This window comes from Thunnus maccoyii, chromosome 15 (genome assembly GCF_910596095.1).
Source record: "Thunnus maccoyii chromosome 15, fThuMac1.1, whole genome shotgun sequence".
NCBI classification, from domain to species: Eukaryota; Metazoa; Chordata; class Actinopteri; order Scombriformes; family Scombridae; genus Thunnus; species Thunnus maccoyii.
The window spans coordinates 4,716,571-4,735,380 of NC_056547.1; the positions used below are offsets into that span (position 1 = coordinate 4,716,571).

At 39.6% G+C, this 18,810-nt stretch overlaps 1 protein-coding gene across 1 annotated transcript; it reads right to left on the reverse strand.

Moving 5' to 3' along the window:
* Nucleotides 1-1,407: 1,407 nt before the first annotated feature.
* LOC121913571 (glyceraldehyde-3-phosphate dehydrogenase) lies at nt 1,408-12,840 on the reverse strand. Its single transcript, XM_042436237.1, has 12 exons — nt 12,737-12,840; nt 12,222-12,269; nt 6,282-6,381; nt 5,969-6,078; nt 5,791-5,881; nt 5,562-5,677; nt 5,178-5,259; nt 4,721-4,872; nt 3,739-3,817; nt 3,407-3,490; nt 2,955-3,052; nt 1,408-1,819 (listed from the first exon to the last, which is right to left on the reverse strand). Exons 2-12 carry the CDS (start codon nt 12,242-12,244, stop codon nt 1,750-1,752), a joined length of 1,005 nt encoding a protein of 334 aa, XP_042292171.1. The 5' UTR covers nt 12,245-12,269; nt 12,737-12,840; the 3' UTR covers nt 1,408-1,749.
* Between the last annotated feature and the right edge of the window lie 5,970 nt (nt 12,841-18,810).

The window sequence follows — 18,810 nt, forward strand, 5'->3', positions numbered from 1 at the left end:
GCTCTGGAATAAACAAGCGAATGACTGCGGCTTTCAGCTACCGTACTGACGATAACAGAGGAGCAGCGGGTGGTCTGAAGTACCGTAATAACAAGAGTAAATACGCACCTGTCAGGACGCCTGCTGCAAATATTGAAAAGTAAAACTTTTTGGGTTTATTCTGTTTACATAATCGAAGGTGTTTAAAGGGGCAGTGCAAAAATTGAATTTGAGAAGTGCAGCTTTCAAAAATGACAATAAACTAAATTCTTCCCATGCAGTTTCAGACTCACAATAATCGATCACAGCTGAATTAACCCCAAATTGAGTCTCAGTGAGAGGCACAACTCTGTCTAGGTCCTAATATCCCTTATAAAGTAATTAACCTTAATTAACTGAGCTCCTGTTTGTCATTACTGGTAATATTGTTAACAAAAGTGTGAACCACACTGGGAGTCTCTCTCCTTTTCTCTAAGCAGTAGTGGAAAGTAATTTACTGAAGTACTTAAGTACAATTTTGAGGTACTTGTACTTAACTTGAGTATTTCCATTTGATGCTACTTTATACTTCCACTCCACTACATTTCAGAAGGAAATATTGTACTTTCTACTCCACTACATTTATTTAACAGCTTTAGTTACTTTTCAGATGAAGATTTGACACAATGGATAATATAACAATCTTTTAAAATACAACACATTGTTAAAGATGAAACCAGTGGTTTCCAACCTTTTTGGCTTTTGACGTCTTATAAAAAGCAGTGTGTAGTCGGGGTCACATTTCACATGTCTATGAGTTGTTAACAGCTCCACTAAATAGTGATTTTTCCCTCTAAACTTCTCACATGCTTTCATTTCAATAAATGTTCAAATGATCCAATATTTCAGCTAAAATCAAAGATTAGAGAAAAAGTCCAAAAACTGAAAACAGATTTGTGTATCAGAACTTTGTTTTTTCTTCTTTCCTCTCCCATTAATCATCTCACGACCCCTCAGATTTATCTGCTGACCCTTTGAAGGGACCCCGACCCCTAGATTGGGAACCACTGGACTAAACTAGTTAACTGTATATAAAGTAGCTGAAACTAGCTCCACCTCCAGCAGCTACAATAGTAACATGCTGCTCTAACACTAATGCTTCACTATTAATAATCTAATGATGTCATATATAATAATATATCAGTCAGAGGGACCAAACCACTACTTTTACTGCAATACTTTAACTACATTTGGATCTGGATTTCAGTCTAATGTTAGATAGATAAACTGCTTAATTATACTTTATATATACAGACTCATGTCACTAACAGAAAAGCCTGATGCTTAAACTAAATATTTTTCACTAATTAATGAAAATAATGAAGAGTAACTAAAGAAAAACCTGAACACACACATGCAGATGCTTCCATACAAGGAAATATGCAAGTCTTTCCACAAACTGAGGACTTTATTATCATGTTAAGTGCAAAGGAGCCACTGTGCATGTAGAGTGCAACAAGACCATTCAGTACAATACAGTTCAGTGATGGAAAAAAAACATCTGTACATATGCAGCGAACGAAGCCTGCTGCAGTCCTCACTGCTGGACAGAACAGAGGTGACTTTATCTTATAAAAAGGCTTAATTTATTATCAGATAGACGTTTGTTGTAGAAGAGTTTGCTCCCGGAGCGGATGGCGTGGCATCCAGTTACAGGTGAAAGGAAGAGGGGGATCATGGGAAGGAACACTGCATCATGGTGTAAGAGAGATGAGCGGTCGAGGAGAGACTTTACTCCTTGGTGAACATGTGCTGGACCAGGTCGCACACACGGTTGCTGTAACCGAACTCATTGTCGTACCTGCAGACAAACAAGAGATTTAATGGATGTGTGTCTGTAGATGGACATTAAAAAAGAAAAATGACTGTGTGCAGGTTTTATGAAACTGGATGGATGACTGGGTGAATTATATCTGAGTAGTGGATTCTTGCACAGTCAGCACAAACTTTATTAAAGCAACAGCAGCTACATTTTTGTTTTATATTCATTTGTGTCTCACAGAGAGCTGTGACTGAATATGTAGCTGCCTCTTTAATACATTTTGTGCTGACAGAGTGTGGAAGTTCACTATATTTCATTATTCATTGTTTTATTAATGTGCATGAGATATTGTTCTTTTCAGAGGACTGAAACTGTGACTCTTTAATTCTCAGTTTTCAATAATAATAAATAATATCAGAACTAAAAATAGGCCACAAGGACTAGTTTTTCTACTTTACATCTCGATAAGTTCTCATATGAACATTGACGCATGTTTTTCTTGCTGTAATGATTCCAACTGTTCATACTGACCGCTACTTTAACATTCATCTGAAGATAATATGAGGCTTCTGCAGCCTGAGTTATTCATATAAAGTGGATATCTTCCACAGTTAAAGTCTTTTTAGTTCTATATTTCCTCAGACAGTGTTTCCCTGTTGAGCTGCAGTGGGAGGATTGTGACAAAAAGAGGGAATTTAGCACTAAAAAGACTAACATTGAAACATATGCCTCATATTATCTTCAAATACACTTTTTAGGAACATTTTTGCAGGGATTTTCTAATGGTCAGTATGAACAGGATGATGTTATAGTAAAGAGGAAAAAAAATGAACTGATCCTTTAACATAAACATAAGGTCACTACTGGAGATGATCCATTTTTCCATTTAAATCCATGTAATTCATTGTACAACACTTAACAAAATAGACAAGTGTCAAATTGTCATTTTCACATAATGATCCACACACTCATACAACAGGACAGCGATGGAAAGAACTTTTAGCTTCTAAATAGTTTCACCAGCTTAAGAATGCTGGGAACTCTTCCTCCTCCTCCTCCTCCTCCTCAGTGATATATAAACTCTGCTCAGCTGACGTTGCTAAATATGGATCGGTGTTTATACCTACAGACAGAGACATGAATGATCCTGCTACTCTGGACATCGTTAACTCACCATGAGACCAGCTTGACGAAGTGCTCGTTGAGTGCGATGCCGGCGCCGGCGTCAAAGATGGAGGAGTGAGCGTCGCTGTTGAAGTCTGTGGACACAACCTGAGAGCAGACAGGAGAGGAGATCGATCAATAAGTGTTTATACATGCATAAATACATTTTAAATATAGCTAATTATGACACTTATACTTAGTCTTATAGTCTCAGGCGAGTGTTTATGACATAAATATTTGGCAGAGCAGATGATTCTTGATTAAACAGACCTGATTTTTTAAATAAATATAAAAGTATAAATATCTACAGATTCAGATTCATGCAGCTTTCATTTCCTCAGAAGACATTTTGATGCTGCTGCTTAATTTGGAGACGTGCTGCCATCTATTGGCTCATGTGTGACGCTACACACAAACCCACCACAAACCCACATCATCAATGTGTGATGTGTGTTTTTGTACCTGGTCCTCTGTGTATCCCAGAATTCCCTTCATGGGTCCCTCAGAGGCGGCCTTCACAACCTTCTTGATGTCGTCGTACTTGGCCTGAAAGAAAGGAAGATGAAGTGAAATCATAATGAGAGCAGCAAGACCATTAACAAAAAAAAAAAAGAAGAGAAACAATTGTTGGCTTTTTTTGACTAATAATTTACCTAAATATTTCAGCTTGATCACATGTGTTTTTATACAGTATGAGGGTAGAAAAAGTAAATTATCAGCTGTTTATTGGCTCTAAAGTAAAGCAGCGTCCTGGTTAAACTGATGTAAAGCTTCAGATGATCAGAGATACTTACGGGCTTCTCCAGACGGACAGTCAGGTCAACAACAGACACGTTGGGGGTGGGAACACGGAAAGCCATACCGGTCAGTTTGCTGGAAGAAAAAAAAAAAAAAAATCCAAGAGTCAAACCCAAAGTGAAGAGTTCATGAGACTTTATATTAACTGATGATTTTATTCCCCTTAAAGTCCAAAGACCAGAGGAGGAAAGAAGTGCAGCTCTTTGAGCATTTCCATTTTATGCAACTTAACACTCCATCATATTTTAAAAAGGGAAATATTGTACTTTAACTTTTATTTGACAGCTTTAGTGACTTAAAAGATTGAGATTTTAGATGAAACATCATAAGCTTATAAAATACAACATAATTAACTTTTTGGTCTTGTGACCTCTAATATAAAAGCAGTGTTGTGATTCATCATCATGTTTCAGATGTCTTTGAGTTGTTAGCAGCTACAAAGATATATTTCCCCTCTAAACTTCTAAAAGATACAACTCACCTCTCAAAACAAATGATCCAACACAGAAAAGTCCAAAAAAAAAAAAAAAAAAAAAGAGACTTTTTTCCTTCTTTCCTTCCTCATAAAATCATCTCACAACCCTTCAGATTTATTCTGTGACCCTTTGAAGGACACTGTATATAAAGAAGCTCCACCTCCAGGGTCCAATTTTCTGCCAAACGAGTACTTTAACTTTTAATACTTAAGTACATTCTGCTGGACTTCATAAGACTTTAATTCATAATGCAGCATTATTACATCTGTACTTTTATTTAAGTAAAGGATCTGAGTACTTCTTCCACCACTGCTGGCTGATTACTGCAGGGAAATATTCCTGAGAGGTTAAAAGGTCAGGCAGCATTAAACTTGCAGTCTGTCCCTGTGCTAGCTGTATTTGAAAGCCTACTTCTGTGAAGTTTCCCCCCCGAGTGTGAACAGTTTTTCCATTAACTGCTAAACGTGCTCAAGTTGCTCGAGGAAAATCAGAAGACACTTACCCGTTCAGCTCGGGGACGACCTTGCCCACGGCCTTGGCGGCTCCGGTGGAGGCGGGGATGATGTTCTGGGAGGCACCGCGTCCGTCCCTCCACAGCTTACCGGAGGGACCATCAACGGTCTTCTGTGTGGCGGTGATGGCGTGGACGGTGCTCTGGAGGGAGCAGACAAGAGAGGAAAGATCCATGATATTTATATATGTGATTAAAAATGTTAAAAATGAGTTTTTGGCTGCCAGTCAGGAAGCAGTTTAATTTAATTATTAATAAAAAAAAATCAAATAATGGAAACAGTTAGTTGGAATCAGTCTTTAAACTAAAAGTGCTGAAAAGTCAAGTGTCCCTGAATGTTTTTTTACTTCCTGTGTCAAACTGAAACCTGCTATTAAATGAAGCCGGAGCAGCTGCGTTACTGCAGTGTGTAATTTTTTTTAATCAGTTAAATGTCTGCAGTCTTTACCATGAGACCCTCAACGATGCCAAAGTTGTCGTTGATGACCTTGGCGAGGGGAGCCAGGCAGTTGGTTGTGCAGGAAGCGTTGCTATGGAGATAGACAAAACGATACAAAGTTAACATAATAGACGCTTGGAATATATTTTCAGCAATGATCTTGGTTCGACATTTATTCTGGCAGCAACGAAAGCATCTAGATGTTTACGTCTGTCCTCGCCAGGTTTGAAAAACACAAACAAGAAGACGAGATGATGTCACTGCAGCCGAACAGAAACGTCTCACTTCTAATTATGAATCTAGGACGTCATTAAATGAATGAAATGAACTAAAAAAGAAACATCTGTGACAATGAAAAATCCAAAACATGACTCCTAATCAGCAGAGACTCACCTGACAACCTTCATGGTGTTGTCGTACTTCTCGTGGTTGACGCCCATAACGAACATGGGAGCGTCAGCGCTGGGGGCAGAGATCACCACCCTCTTAGCACCGCCCTTCAGGTGAGCCTATCGGACACACAGGAGGGCAAAGGTCAGGAGGTGTCATATTGAGATTAAAACAAATGTAGCTGCTAAAGTCCTCTTAAGTTCTGACATAAAATAAACAAAATCAAACTTACAGAGGCTTTCTCGATGGTGGTGAACACACCGGTGGACTCCACGACGTAATCGACGCCAGCATCGCTCCATTTGATGTTGGCGGGGTCTCTCCTGCAGGTAAATCACATGTAGAAGAGAGTTTAGACAACATCTGGACTCACACTCAATATAAAAAAAAGTAGGAGGAGGAGTACGTACTCGTGGAAGACCATGATGTGCATGTTGCCGATGACCAGCTTGTCGCCCTCGGCCTTCACCTCTCCGTGCTTCCACACGCCGTGAGTGGAGTCATACTTGAACATGTAGACCTGCAGGAGAGGAGGATGGGATGAGATTAATAAGAATATAAAAGGTCTTAAGATGTTGCACAGTGTAGCAGCTACACTTCATATCGGCTTCCTGTCTTAATCCTTTAAACTCGTCCACATCTCAACCGAGTCCGAACAGTTTGGAATGAAACAGTTCGTCAGATACAAGCGAGCAAAGACAGACGGACAGACGGTCCTCTCACCATGTAGTCCAGGTCGATGAAGGGATCGTTGATGGCCACGACCTCGACCTTGCCTCCTGAGGCGGCGGCACGGGTCACCAGACGGCCGATACGTCCAAATCTGAAAAACACAGGAAGGACACGGTCACAACGGAGATGGAAAAAAAAAAAAAAAAAAAAAAAAAAAAAAAAAAAAATCAGCGTGATTTCATGAGTCGGCGTGTAAAGACGCCACTTTATGATAGTTTAACAGTTAAGAAAATTCAAAGTTGATGTGAAACGTGGAGATACTTCATTTTTAAAGTTTCTGGAGCTTTGAAATGTAGTAGAATTAAAAGGTCTTGCAGGAAGAAAAGGTGTAATTTGATATGTAATGTAAAGTCTTTTGTCTTTTTCTGTTGAGTTTGCCTCTGGCTCCGAGCCTTTGATTAGTTCAAACAGATCTATTTCCCTCCTAATCATTTAAAAACCTGTTTTATCTTCCTTCTCAGCAGCTTTATGTACTGAACTGCTGCATCTACTTCACACCACACCGTCCCCTCTCCGACCAGCAGGTGACACTGAAGCCCAGCCTAAGACGGGAGTCGACCCCGGAGGACCGCCGGGCCTTACAAGGCCTGCCAACCTTGACTGAAGATGACAATAGTTGGCACCGGCAGCCGAAAGCCTGTTTACGCCTAATATGGCTGCCGTCACAGCGGGTCAAAACAGCGAGGGGCCTGAAACCGAAGAGGGGAGCAAACGGAGGGCAGAAGCAGAACAGACTTTACAAATTAACCACTTCACTGACAATTTCATCCAGAAGAGCTGCAGGGGCTGTCTGATAACGCAGAGATCGTCTGATAGAAGGACGAGGAAAGACATAAGCAGGTGATTTCTTTACCCTTAATTTAACTGGAGATTATAGTGAGAGAAGAGGAAGCACAGTCATGTGGAAGAGGGCGACATGACCTCCCTGATGCAGTCTTGGCTTCAAAAAAGGTCAAACAGCGGTGCAACGAGGCGGGAAAGTAGAAATCCACTGCAAGAAGAACCACACAGGTTGTTTCCTGATAAACTAGTGTGGAATAAACAGCCGTGTTTGAATCCTTGAGGACATTCAGAGATTAATACGTTGGCTGTTAAGGGCAGTTTAAGGGAAGATATGAGCTCTAGTGTTGTAAATGAATCCTGCAACTGACTGCTGATAAGTTAACATTCATATCATTTCTTTAGTAGGAGATGCTCCAAAATCCTGATTTGGTTTTGCAACTTTGCTACTGTCTGACTGGAAAAACCCAAGTTTCATGTATGTTCATGTTTCCACAGTCTTCCAACAAATGATTTCAACCAAAAGTACAGAGTTGCCACATAAGTAAAGTTCAGCTGGTGAAGTGTGTATGTTTGCCTGCTTTGTGTCCATACAGCAGCAATAATGGCCGTCTGATATGAAGTTACTGTGTAACCTTTATCAGAGTACAGACGAGGCTGCTGCAGTCACGCAGCACCTGCTGACGCTTTCTGTCACACAGAAGACGACGCCTGCCCCCCCCCCCCCCAAGAAGAGACAACACGTACTGAACCAGGCAGGTTAAACAGACCTCAGTCACTGGATGTGCAACGTCACTCACATTGTGAAGCGTGCAGCTTTTGAAAATTAACAGTATAAAAACTAAGTTTACTTAAAACAGTTGGACTGTAGAGCTGTTCATTTAGATTGTGCTGTTGATGGACACTATTCTCCCATCATGCAATGCGAAGGAAATGGACGAGCTGCTCACAGCCGGACCAAATTAAAAACTAGTAGTGGATTATAGTGAAACAGCTACAGAAACACCTTAGAAAACAATAACAACTACTGAACTTTAGACTTTTTCTTCTTTTTGTTGCATGGCGCACATATTGCATCATTTCCTGTTTGTTGATTTCTTGTATAAACTAAACTAAACTGCAGAAAACAGTAAACTATGAAGATTAAAATAAAACTGTTAGTATGTTGCATGAAATTGGGACACAGAGGACGAGTGTCCTGGTGCCCCAGAGGAAAAACAGGACAAACTCATTTAACACATTCGTCAGCTGAAGCAGTGACGCCTTTACTCAAGAGCTTCCACACATGTAGAGGAATAAAACTTCATGTTTATCAGAAAATATAATTTAATGGAAAGCAAAAATGTGTAAAAACTACGTACATTTACTCAAGTACTGTACAAGTACCTCTAAACTGTACTTGAGTATTTACATTTTATGCCACTTTATAGTCTCAACTTTGCTACATTTGAGAGGAAAATGACTCATTTCAGTGTTTTATTATTATTATTATTATTATTAAATACAGTACAAACTTTCTTAAAACTGAATCCAAGTCATGTGACCGACATCCGAGTCATAAAAGATGAATTATAAACCTTCTGATGTGAGTGTAGATCTTACAGTTAACTTGGTCTTTATTCCTTATTGATGCATTCAAATGTATTTAGTGCTGGTTTACTCCTGTTCTTATCCTCTAACCACTGTATCCTTATCTTTTATTTGCATTTTGAAAATTTCTTAATGTTTGTATTTGCTTTGCGACACTTCCTGTCTTGTTTAGATAGTGTGCTGATGCAAAAGCTCTCATTGGACCCCCCATATAAATAAAGGTCGAATGAATGAATGAAAGAAAATGCAGCACCACAAAGAGACAAAGAAAAAAAGAGAAGAAACTATATGATAAAGATCAAAGAGATGAAGACCCATCACTGTCATAATAAACTTTATCCTTCAGGTCTTCTGACACTGACTGACTCCTGTTATGTAACATCTCATGTCTGCAGCACTGAGGAGTCACATTACATACTTACTGTATGTTCTCATGGGACAGTTTCAAACTTTACCCTGCAACAGAGACAATCACACACTCTGCATACCGCGTCTATCTACAGAAAGGTCGAGGGTCAAGGTGCTTCAGGAAGTAGGCTAGTGTTCGCTAACAAGACGGCGGACGGTCGCTGCTGCACGTCTTGACTTTGATTTCAAACGGAAATATTTGCAGTTTTGTAAAAATAAATTGATTTAAAAACGGAAGTGAAGAGTGATATTTCATGGGTTTTGTGGAGAATTGTCAGGTGAGGTTTTCACTCTAGTGGTGTTTTTTTAGTCTTGTCTCAGACTTCAGGGACGTCACAGAGTAGGAAGACTAATAATCTGACGACTAGATGACTGACAATTTCAAAATAAAAGTATTATTTGCAGCTGCAGTGCATTTTACTTTAATCCCAATGAGGAAACTTTTGTATTTTAACCATTCTACATATTTATGGGCAGCAGACCTCAGTACCTAACTCCTGTTCTGCTTTGCTCAAGAGCATTTGCAGGAGTATTTCTAATATTCAACCACTGGAAGAACATGTAAAACTCCAGAGAGAGACTTTACCTGAAGCCTGGTTTGGTTTATTATAACGTCTTAGACTACATTTCTGCCTTCCTTCATATAAAAGAAGAGCATGAAGGAAAGTGTTCTTCTCGATTAGCTTTGGGACGCCACTAAGCAGTCAGAAGGCCGAGATGGACCGGAGCCCGTCTTCTGTTTCTGAGGCTCAGTGTTGGTGTTGGTACGAGGCCAGAATCGAGGAACTAAATCTCCCCGCGGCTCGGCAGCAGCTGCTTGACGGAGGAGAAAAATGTTTCACTGGTGATCTTGTTCTGAGCGGCATCCATAAACCGCCGGTCGGATGATCTCTGAACTTCAACGGAAAGGTTAGAGGATTAAAAATAGACGAGGGGGGAGGAGGGGGGGGGGAATAAAAGGAATGTGACAGCTGAGGAGAGCAGCGATAGCAGGCTGAGAGGGGATTGGAGGGGTTTGAAGGGTGTGGAAGAGCGAGAGAGAGAGAGGACGCCATCCGTGACACCACAGCAGCACCGCGACTATAAATAACCAGAGAATAGACGGGTCCGGTCCAGACTACTGGTCTGCTCTGTCACTTCAACAACAGAGTTTCATAAAGATACTCAGGTGCAGCTGCAGCTCATTTCAGCAGGAAATAAATACAAAAACGCAACGATTAGCCAACTAATCAAATAATAAAAGCCACAAATTTGCAGTTTTTAACTTTTAATACATGATAGTAAACTGACTGTTTGGGTTTTGGCCTGTTGTAACGGCCATTTTTCAATATTTTCTGACATTTTATAGAAAAAAAATTAAAAAGTTTGCAGATTAATCAATAATGCAAATGAATGTTAGATGCAACGCTGCTCTACACCTACAAATATGTAAAAAAGCATTTTATTTTGAAATTTAACAATTCTAATGTTTGTATGTTACTTTAAATGTGTTTAATGTATTAAAACAACATGTATTTATGATTTAAAACTTACTTTTTTCTGCTTTTGGTCTATTAACACTTTGGTTCTCAACCACATCTGAGAAGTAAAGCTGCAACAGGCAGCTGATAAATAGTTTAAGTCATTTTTCAAGAAAAAAAACTTGCAAAACTTTTGGTGTTTGGTGAGAATCTGCTGCTTTTTCTTCTCTTACATTCAAATAAATTGATTATTTTCAGGTTTTCAACTGTTAGTCGTGTTTTCAGACATGTTATGACATCATCTCGGGCTCCAGGAAATTGTGATTGACAGTTTTTCTGATGGTTTATAGACTTAATGATTCATCAAGACAAAATAATTAGTTAAAATTATACATTTTAATTACTCTACAAAAGGAAAATCAGGTCATCTCTCCTTTCCAGTGTCTCCTGAACTCTCCAATATGTTCTTATCTTCAAGTAAATTAAAAAAAAACAACTCTTTATCTCTTCTAAAGATAATCATTCAAAAAGGTCATAAGAACACGGTTGGGGGTCCTGTAGCTCCGTGACCTTTACACACTGTCAACTGCTGAATACTTAGTGATTTATTAGTGATGAAGGGAACCGAGTCTTTTCTTCTGCTGCTCTCACGTCACGTCGCTCCGGATCAGAGCAGCAGCTGAAAGCTCAGAATGTAAAGATGGTGCGGAGAGCTTGTGTATCCGGTGCAGCATTTCCACACCTATTTGATACATCGAATGTCTACTTAGTGAGCTAAAGGATACCCGAGTCACAGGATGCCGACGTGTTTAGTTTCTTCACACACACAGAGAATTTATCTATCGTCGTCATCATCATCGCTGCCACCCGAATAAATAGTTTTCCCAAGGAATCAAAATGTTAGTTCAGCTCGTAAACGTCTGAGAGTGCAGATGGCAGAGTGACAAAACACGACGGTTGGAGATAAACCTCGAGCTCTGGGAAACTGTGACGGCCATTTTTTTCCCACCATTTAAAAAAAAAAAAATTTCATAGACTAAATAATCAGACAGCACAGACTCCTGCAGAAGCATCTACCTCTGCAACATCCCCTTTAAAGTTACTTCAGTTGGATGTTTGAGCTTCTCTGTGCAGAACGACGTACGTGCAGTTTGTTTTCACCTTAAAACCAAGAAGATGTGTTGTGTGTACGAGCAGGATATGTGACGTCACAGCTAATTTGGAGCCTTTTGAAATGAATGTTTAACTATTCATAGATTCTGTTTTTCCCCCCAATGACAAAGGGATACTGTGGATTAAACCTTATTGAAAAATTTTTTATTCAAAGCAAAGTGATAAAACTTGTCTGGATGGGAACTTTAAGAATTTGAAAGTAGTTAAAGTAATTTAACTTTTTTAATGGAGTATTTTTTTTTAGATGTCTGAAGGAGAACTTTAAAGTTTTCCAGTGCCACATAATATCTACTGCCCCCCCAATGAGAGACAGATTAACATCTCTGGAGAATCAGTTATTCATATCATATCACTACACAAAATGATGAGAGTTTTTCCATATCCAAATCAAGGGTCTCAGAATAGATGATGTTGTGTTGCTGTGCAGACTGTAAAGCCCCCTGGGGATAATTTGTAATTTGTGATATTGAGCTGTGCAAATAAAGTTAACTAGATCAAAAATCAAAAAGCATCAACTCACCCGTTGATTCCAATCTTCACCATTTTGCCTGATATGGTCTAGTCCTCACTGGAAGGGACAGAAATGGAACAAAATAAATGAATATATCATCCAAAAACAAAATTAAAAACACAAAACAGACAAATCATGCAAAGATGGAGAGCAAGGCAGCAATGAATCCAAAGACAAATCCTCAAATTAATGCACTCCTTAAATAGAAACTGCAGAAATACTTAAAATTTAAAAATCTAAAATCAGCATTTTCCACAAGAAACAACTTTTTAACAGCATATGCATGATCAGAAACCCAGATTAGAAGAATTGCAAGATGAAACTTGACTGAACAACCACTGAAGAACCATAAAAGTCTAAGTTTCAGGAGTTTACAGGTGTTTTTAAAGCAGTTTGTCTTCCAGCTGTCGCTCAGATCAGCGCGTCAAACCAACACTAAAGTATAAAAACTCTTTTCTATCGCGCCGTTTCTGCACCTGCAGTCAAACAATCAGAGCTGAAGAGAAGAAAATAAGAAAAAGTACCGTTTGTGAAGGCACCTCGGTCAGTTCTGTCCTCGGGGGGAAGAAGTGAGAGCGGGGACGAGCAGAGGTGATCACCGCAATTTATCCCCGCTGCGCGCCGCCGGGCCACGCCCCCGCCCGCCCGCACGTCAAGGTCGCCTGAAGCTGCCTGTCAAAGAGTTTATTTAAGACTCCAGTCAAGAGGTTTATAGGCGGTTTTACAGCAGCTGAGATACGAATTAGACCTCCTAAAAACTCATCTGAGCTTCGGTATCACCGCTCTTAGTGTCTCCTTTTCTTTTACTCCCTCACTATAAGGTCTATTTTCTATTAAATAGCCTATTATTCATCCGCCGAGCAAAGTAGTCCACGAGCATGTGGAAACAATGTGGTTGCTAGGCGACAGCGCGAGTGACGACATACTGTAAGGTGGTGATTTTCAGATATACTTTATTATTTTGTTTATATTAAAGAATCAAAGGTGTGGTGACACATCACAATATCTTTAATATTTTAAAGGATGAGTTCACAATTTTTCAAGTCTGTCTTAAAATAACAGTCAGGTCCCAAATGAACATTGAAACATGTTTTTCTTGCTGTAATCATTCCTCCTGTTCATACTGACCTTTAGAAGATCCCTTCATAATGATGGAGAACAAAATCCACAGTCCTCCTTCTGTGCAAAAATGTATTTAAAAGTTTATCTGAAGCTAATATGAAGCTTCAGCGTCCAAATGAGTCAAATCAAGTAGATATCTTTCAACGTTACAGTCTTTTTAGTGCCAAAGTCCCGACTCAGACTTGGCCTCCATCACTTCCATTGTAAGCACATTTTAAGGGGATCTTTTGATATCCAGTATGAACAGGAGGAATGATTACAGCGAGGAAAATCTCTTTCACTGTTCATATGGACACCTGCAGTTGCACCAACAGCACCTGGAACAATGTAAAGAAGGACTTTACATCATCAGAGTTGATGACAGTTGGTGAATAGAAGTCAATTTTAAGTGATCTGGAAACTTGATGCATGTTTCCTTTAAAATATATTGTGTTTTTTATTCTATTTAAGAGAGTTTGGGTAAATAAAACTTATGTGTGCATCTTAACTGAATACCGTTTGCTTTTTTAAAACTGGATACTGGATATTTTGTATCTCTACTCTGATCATGTGACAGTTTCAAGTTTCAAGTTTATTTGTGTAGCCAAATATCACAAAAACAATTAAAAACACACACACACAAAACTAATTAAAAGCTAAATTCAAATAATGTCTTAAGCTTATTCTAAAAATAATTCAGCAGGTATCTTCCGAGCTTTATGTGTATAACAGTTATCAATTGTCTTAATCTGTTTATGTTGTTTGTATTTATTGCTTTAACATGTTGAAGACAGTTGTAAATAGTTACACTGTGTCACTCTGTAAAACTACACATTATGATTTCTGTTGGACAAAGACTGTGGGACATTTTACAGAAAAGCAAACTTGTTCTGTGTTGGACATGAAGTCACTGCTTCAAAATAACCTCAAACAGGTATTTTGCTATTTCAAGAAACTGCAGAACAGAACTGCCAACACATATTTGTTAATTTATTCACATCTTGTACACAGTACACATCCATCACTGTAGCTGCATTGTTCTCAGATTGTTTCTGTCAAATCTCCGTTTAGCTGCAACAAGCACAAAAAAGTAGCCACCGATTAATAAACAAAGACTATTATTGACGACACAAGTACATATTTATATGCAAAGTTTAACAAGTGTGAGTTCACAGGAATGTAATTGATCTTTTAACTTGGTCCTCAGTCTAAAATCAGCACTGTGCAGCCCCCCCTCACTCCCCCTCGCCCCCCCCCCCACCCCCACCCCCCCCCCCCCCCCCCCCCCCCCGCTCCGTGTCCAGTCTCATGTTCACTGTATGACACTGTGGGTCTGCTGGTCATGAGCTGCTGTGGAGACTTTTGCTACGTGAAGCACAGCATGCACAGAGAGGAGGTGGAGAGGAAATGTCATGGCAGGTTCACTTCACACATGCTTCTGGCTGCACCGGTCATTCTAGTTTCTATCCCTCCACAAGTCATTAAGCTCGACTTTATAACTTAAACAGGAAACTATAAGTGATTTTTTTTTTCACACAGCAATAAAATATTATTTTACATCTGCTGGGTGTTATTAGACTTGGTAATCAATACTAATTATGTCACGGCTACTTTTAAATGCTCTGTTTCAAGCCTCATCTGCCACGTTTATGTATCATAAACGTATGTATGAAGGAAAAGCTGATATCAGTGATTGAGGGAAAGTTGTTTTGAAGAAGAATTTTCACTTTCTGGCCAAAATGAGTGTTGTTCTGTGATACCTGGTGGTCTGCCGGGTCTGATAATCATCTTCTACCAACAATGGAAATGACTTCAGTACATGCAGGCACAGAGAAACTGCGCACCGATTTAGCGTTACACTCCTTTAACACAGTCAGATTCATGACGATCAAAATCAACGAAGCAGAAGCAGAGATTCCAAATTTTTTATTCCACACATTCTCCATCCTTGTCAAAACTTGGCGCCTACATTACCCACAATGCAACTCAACCGCTGACGGTTCAGTTTTAAGATTCTGCTGTGTTATGCTAGTAGCGGCTAATGTAGCCTGGAGCAGCTAGCATCCAGCAGTAACGTCACTTCTTTCTAACGCCACAGCCCCCCAGATTTATCAGCCCCCAACCGACGCTGACTCAAGTGACATCACATGAGGCAGTTTATCAGATTTCACACGGCTCCCTCTAGAGACACAAAAGGCTTTATAGTACTTTTTACACATATGCAGCAGCAATCTTGAAATCTGGAAATACACTTTGATGTGTAACATCAGTGGAGTTCCCCTTTAATGACGAAAGAACATTAGAAATTACATCTTTTTTTCTAAAGTGAGACAAAATAAACTACAGTGTGTGTTCATGGTGATGAAGGAGCGTTACCCAGCGCAGCAGCGTGGCTCATTGACGTGTTTTTAATCGTTTTTGGACAACAACAGAGGTCTACGGCACAGAGGAATAGGCTTCTTGTTCGTAGATCAACTCATTGTTGGTTTTGGTGTCTTCATGTAATTTGTTGACTGTTTTTCAGAATATTGAATATTGCCAGCTTAGTTACCTTTAAATGGTTGCAGCATATTGTAGGTATTGCCTAACGGACATAAACCACCAAAATTCTTTCATAATTCTGCGTCTCATTTTAGAGAAAGAACCATGGGATGAAATGTACTTTGATAAGAAATGTATCTCATAATAATGAAATACATATTTTCCCGACATTTTCTCATTAAAACGAGAAAAATCTTGATATTTTTTACTACTATGGCAGTTCTGTGCTGCCATATTTTCATGGGTTTGTTGACAGGAAGAAAAATATAGAATATTGCCAGACTTTAACCTTTTAAGTCTGAAGTCCACACCTTTGTCAATAAGCAACATGAGTCATATGTAGGATTCAAACCTGTTCATGTACATGTGTCTGCGTACATGCGATGACGAGCGCAGCTGGATGAATATACAGTTCTTTTACGTCAGTCAGAGCAGGGTGAAGTAAAGGTCAGCCTATAAATATGACATCCAACCTTCTCCTGCACCAAGAATGAGCTCTCTTCATATAGAATCTATATGTCAAGGGGTGTGACATTTGGCAGGACGACACGGTGAGCCGTTTGGAGTTAAGGATGCCGTGGGGGGAGGGAGAACTCCATCAGGGGTGAGAATGTCTGGAAAAGAAAATGTGACTGAAGGTTTGAATGTTTGAAAAGCCACGAAAAGCAGTGAAACACCAGGATAAGATAAATCTGCTTCCTTTTGTGTGTGCACATGCATGTTATGGTGTAACTGTAGATACCTCGCTCCAGAAATGCATTGTCATTGGTCAAGGGTGCATTCCAGCTGCACTGATAATTCCCGTGATCCGCCACAACCATGCTCTATCAAAAAGAGGGAATCTGGTTGCTATGACAACCCCCGTGGTTAGACAGCTGGTTAGTAATTCAAGTCTTGCTCGCTGCTGTCTGATATTTGTCTTCCTGCTTCTCAGACTGTATGAACGTGTTGGTTTCTGGCTTTCAATTCAAAGACTTTTTCATGACTTTTTTTCTCCCCAATGGAGCCAGAGCTCGTCTATGACCCGAGGCTGTTTCTCTCCTCAGTCTGTTTTATAGAGCTGATAATCTACATCTAGACCAGTTTTACAATACATTTTGTGATTTTATTATATTTCTTAATATTCCCAAACTTCCACAGAGAGCTCAACAAATTCACTGACTTGTCCTGCTCTGTAAAACACTCATTTATATTCCAGGATTAACGTGAAAAAGCTATAAAGCACTGCTGTTCTTTATTTTTTATTTTGGGCTCTCTGGTTGTACCCATCATTGCAGCAACAGTGTTTTCACCATCAGCATAGCTACAGCAGGTATAGTAGTGCCACAAAGGTCACCAAAAATCAAACATGTCAGCACAAATCAACCACAATGGAGAATGAAATTGGTTTCTGTGGGGCCGAGATGAAGCAACCCCTGTAGTGTTATCCCGGAACAAAGACTGCATTTCCCATGAGCACCACTGCCTCATGTTGTAAAGATCTTGTCTCGCCCGTGCATTTGTTTTGGAAGCGAGTGAGAGAAAGAGCTACTTATTTTTCTTTTTTTAAACAGCTGTTTGCAGGATGCATAGTGATGAGGTGATAGATCTATTTGTGGCTATGTAAAGATTAATAACTAAGTTACAGTCTCTTTAGTTTGAAGGTTCCTCTTTGTATTTCCCTGGATAGTGTTTCCCTGTTGAGCTGCAGTGGAAGGATTATAACAAAAAGAGGGAAACATAACTAAAACACACTAAAATGACTCTAACTTTGGAAGATATGCAATAATTTTGACTAATCTGGACTGCTGAAGCATCATATACGCTTCAGATAAACTTTTGCACAAAAAGACTTTTGTTTAGGGTTAGGGTTAGGGATTAGGGATTAGGGTTGGGTTATGGTTAGGGTTATGGGGTTAGGGTTTAGGGTTTAGGGTTACGGTTAGGGTTAGGGTTGTCCTTCGTCACTTACATTGAAAGCACATCTCCTAATGGTCAGTATAAACAGGAGGAATGATGAACCTTTTTCACTGTTCATATGGACACCTCACTGTTGTTTTCATATGAACCTGAAGAATTATGAGCCTATCCTTTACAGTCTAAATGTATTTTGACCTGCAAATCACCAAACTAACACTTAATGTGTAGCTCCTCGTGAAGGCAAACATGTAACTAGATCATCTAAAGAATTCAATAATTCATGAACAACTACATGATTCATGTCAGTAAAAGTGAATGGAGAATGTGGGATCAGCTCCCAAAGGCCGATAAAGACAAATGAAACGGTTGCATTGACTGACGGTGTCGTCTAACTCTGTGTGTCTCTCGCAGACTGAAGTCTATTCCTGGATGATCAGTCTGAAAGCCAAAACTCACACAGATCATAACTCACAGGCTTTAATATTCTGTTGACACATCTATGCAGTCTGTTATTGAGAGGGTGGGCAGGGCAGTTTATTAGGTAACATGACAGGGCTGAGATTAGCAAAAGAAATGAAAATATCTTGAAACCATGGCATCAGATTTAGACATTTAGCAAACAAACAAATGGCTGATTGACCCCCCCATAATAACTGCAGGTTGCTGTTTGCAGATATGGTCCTTCAACTGGTGAATAAAAGGCAGTTTACTCATCGTGCAGTCAGCCAGATCGAATAAATCCAAATATCAGCAGGCATTGGCAGGCTGGACAGGAAGTCTGAACAGGTAAAAGGGTAAAGACAGGACACAGAGCGTCTGGATTCATTAAAACAACAAGGGGGAAAAAATTACAGTGTAAAGAAATATTCATTAAGATCTGATAAAGCAAAAAAGCTGCATCCAAAAAGCAGGAAATCAACTTCATATTGTGTTGTTGTTGTTGTTGTTTTGCCATGAAATGATTGGATCTGAGTCGCCCCCGGGAGGCTCAAACTGTTTATGGAGACGACCTTTTATAATTTAAAGCTGATGACATTTATAGCATCTCCTCTTCATT

Excerpts from the sequence above, each read along its gene's own strand:
- LOC121913571 (XM_042436237.1), bottom strand. The coding sequence starts at position 12,244 with ATGGTGAAGATTGGAATCAACGG. Across the intron at positions 6,079-6,281 it reads TCATCGACCTGGACTACATG|GTCTACATGTTCAAGTATGA; the intron begins GTGAGAGGACCG and ends CCTCTCCTGCAG. Across the intron at positions 5,882-5,968 it reads CACATCATGGTCTTCCACGA|GAGAGACCCCGCCAACATCA; the intron begins GTACGTACTCCT and ends ATTTACCTGCAG.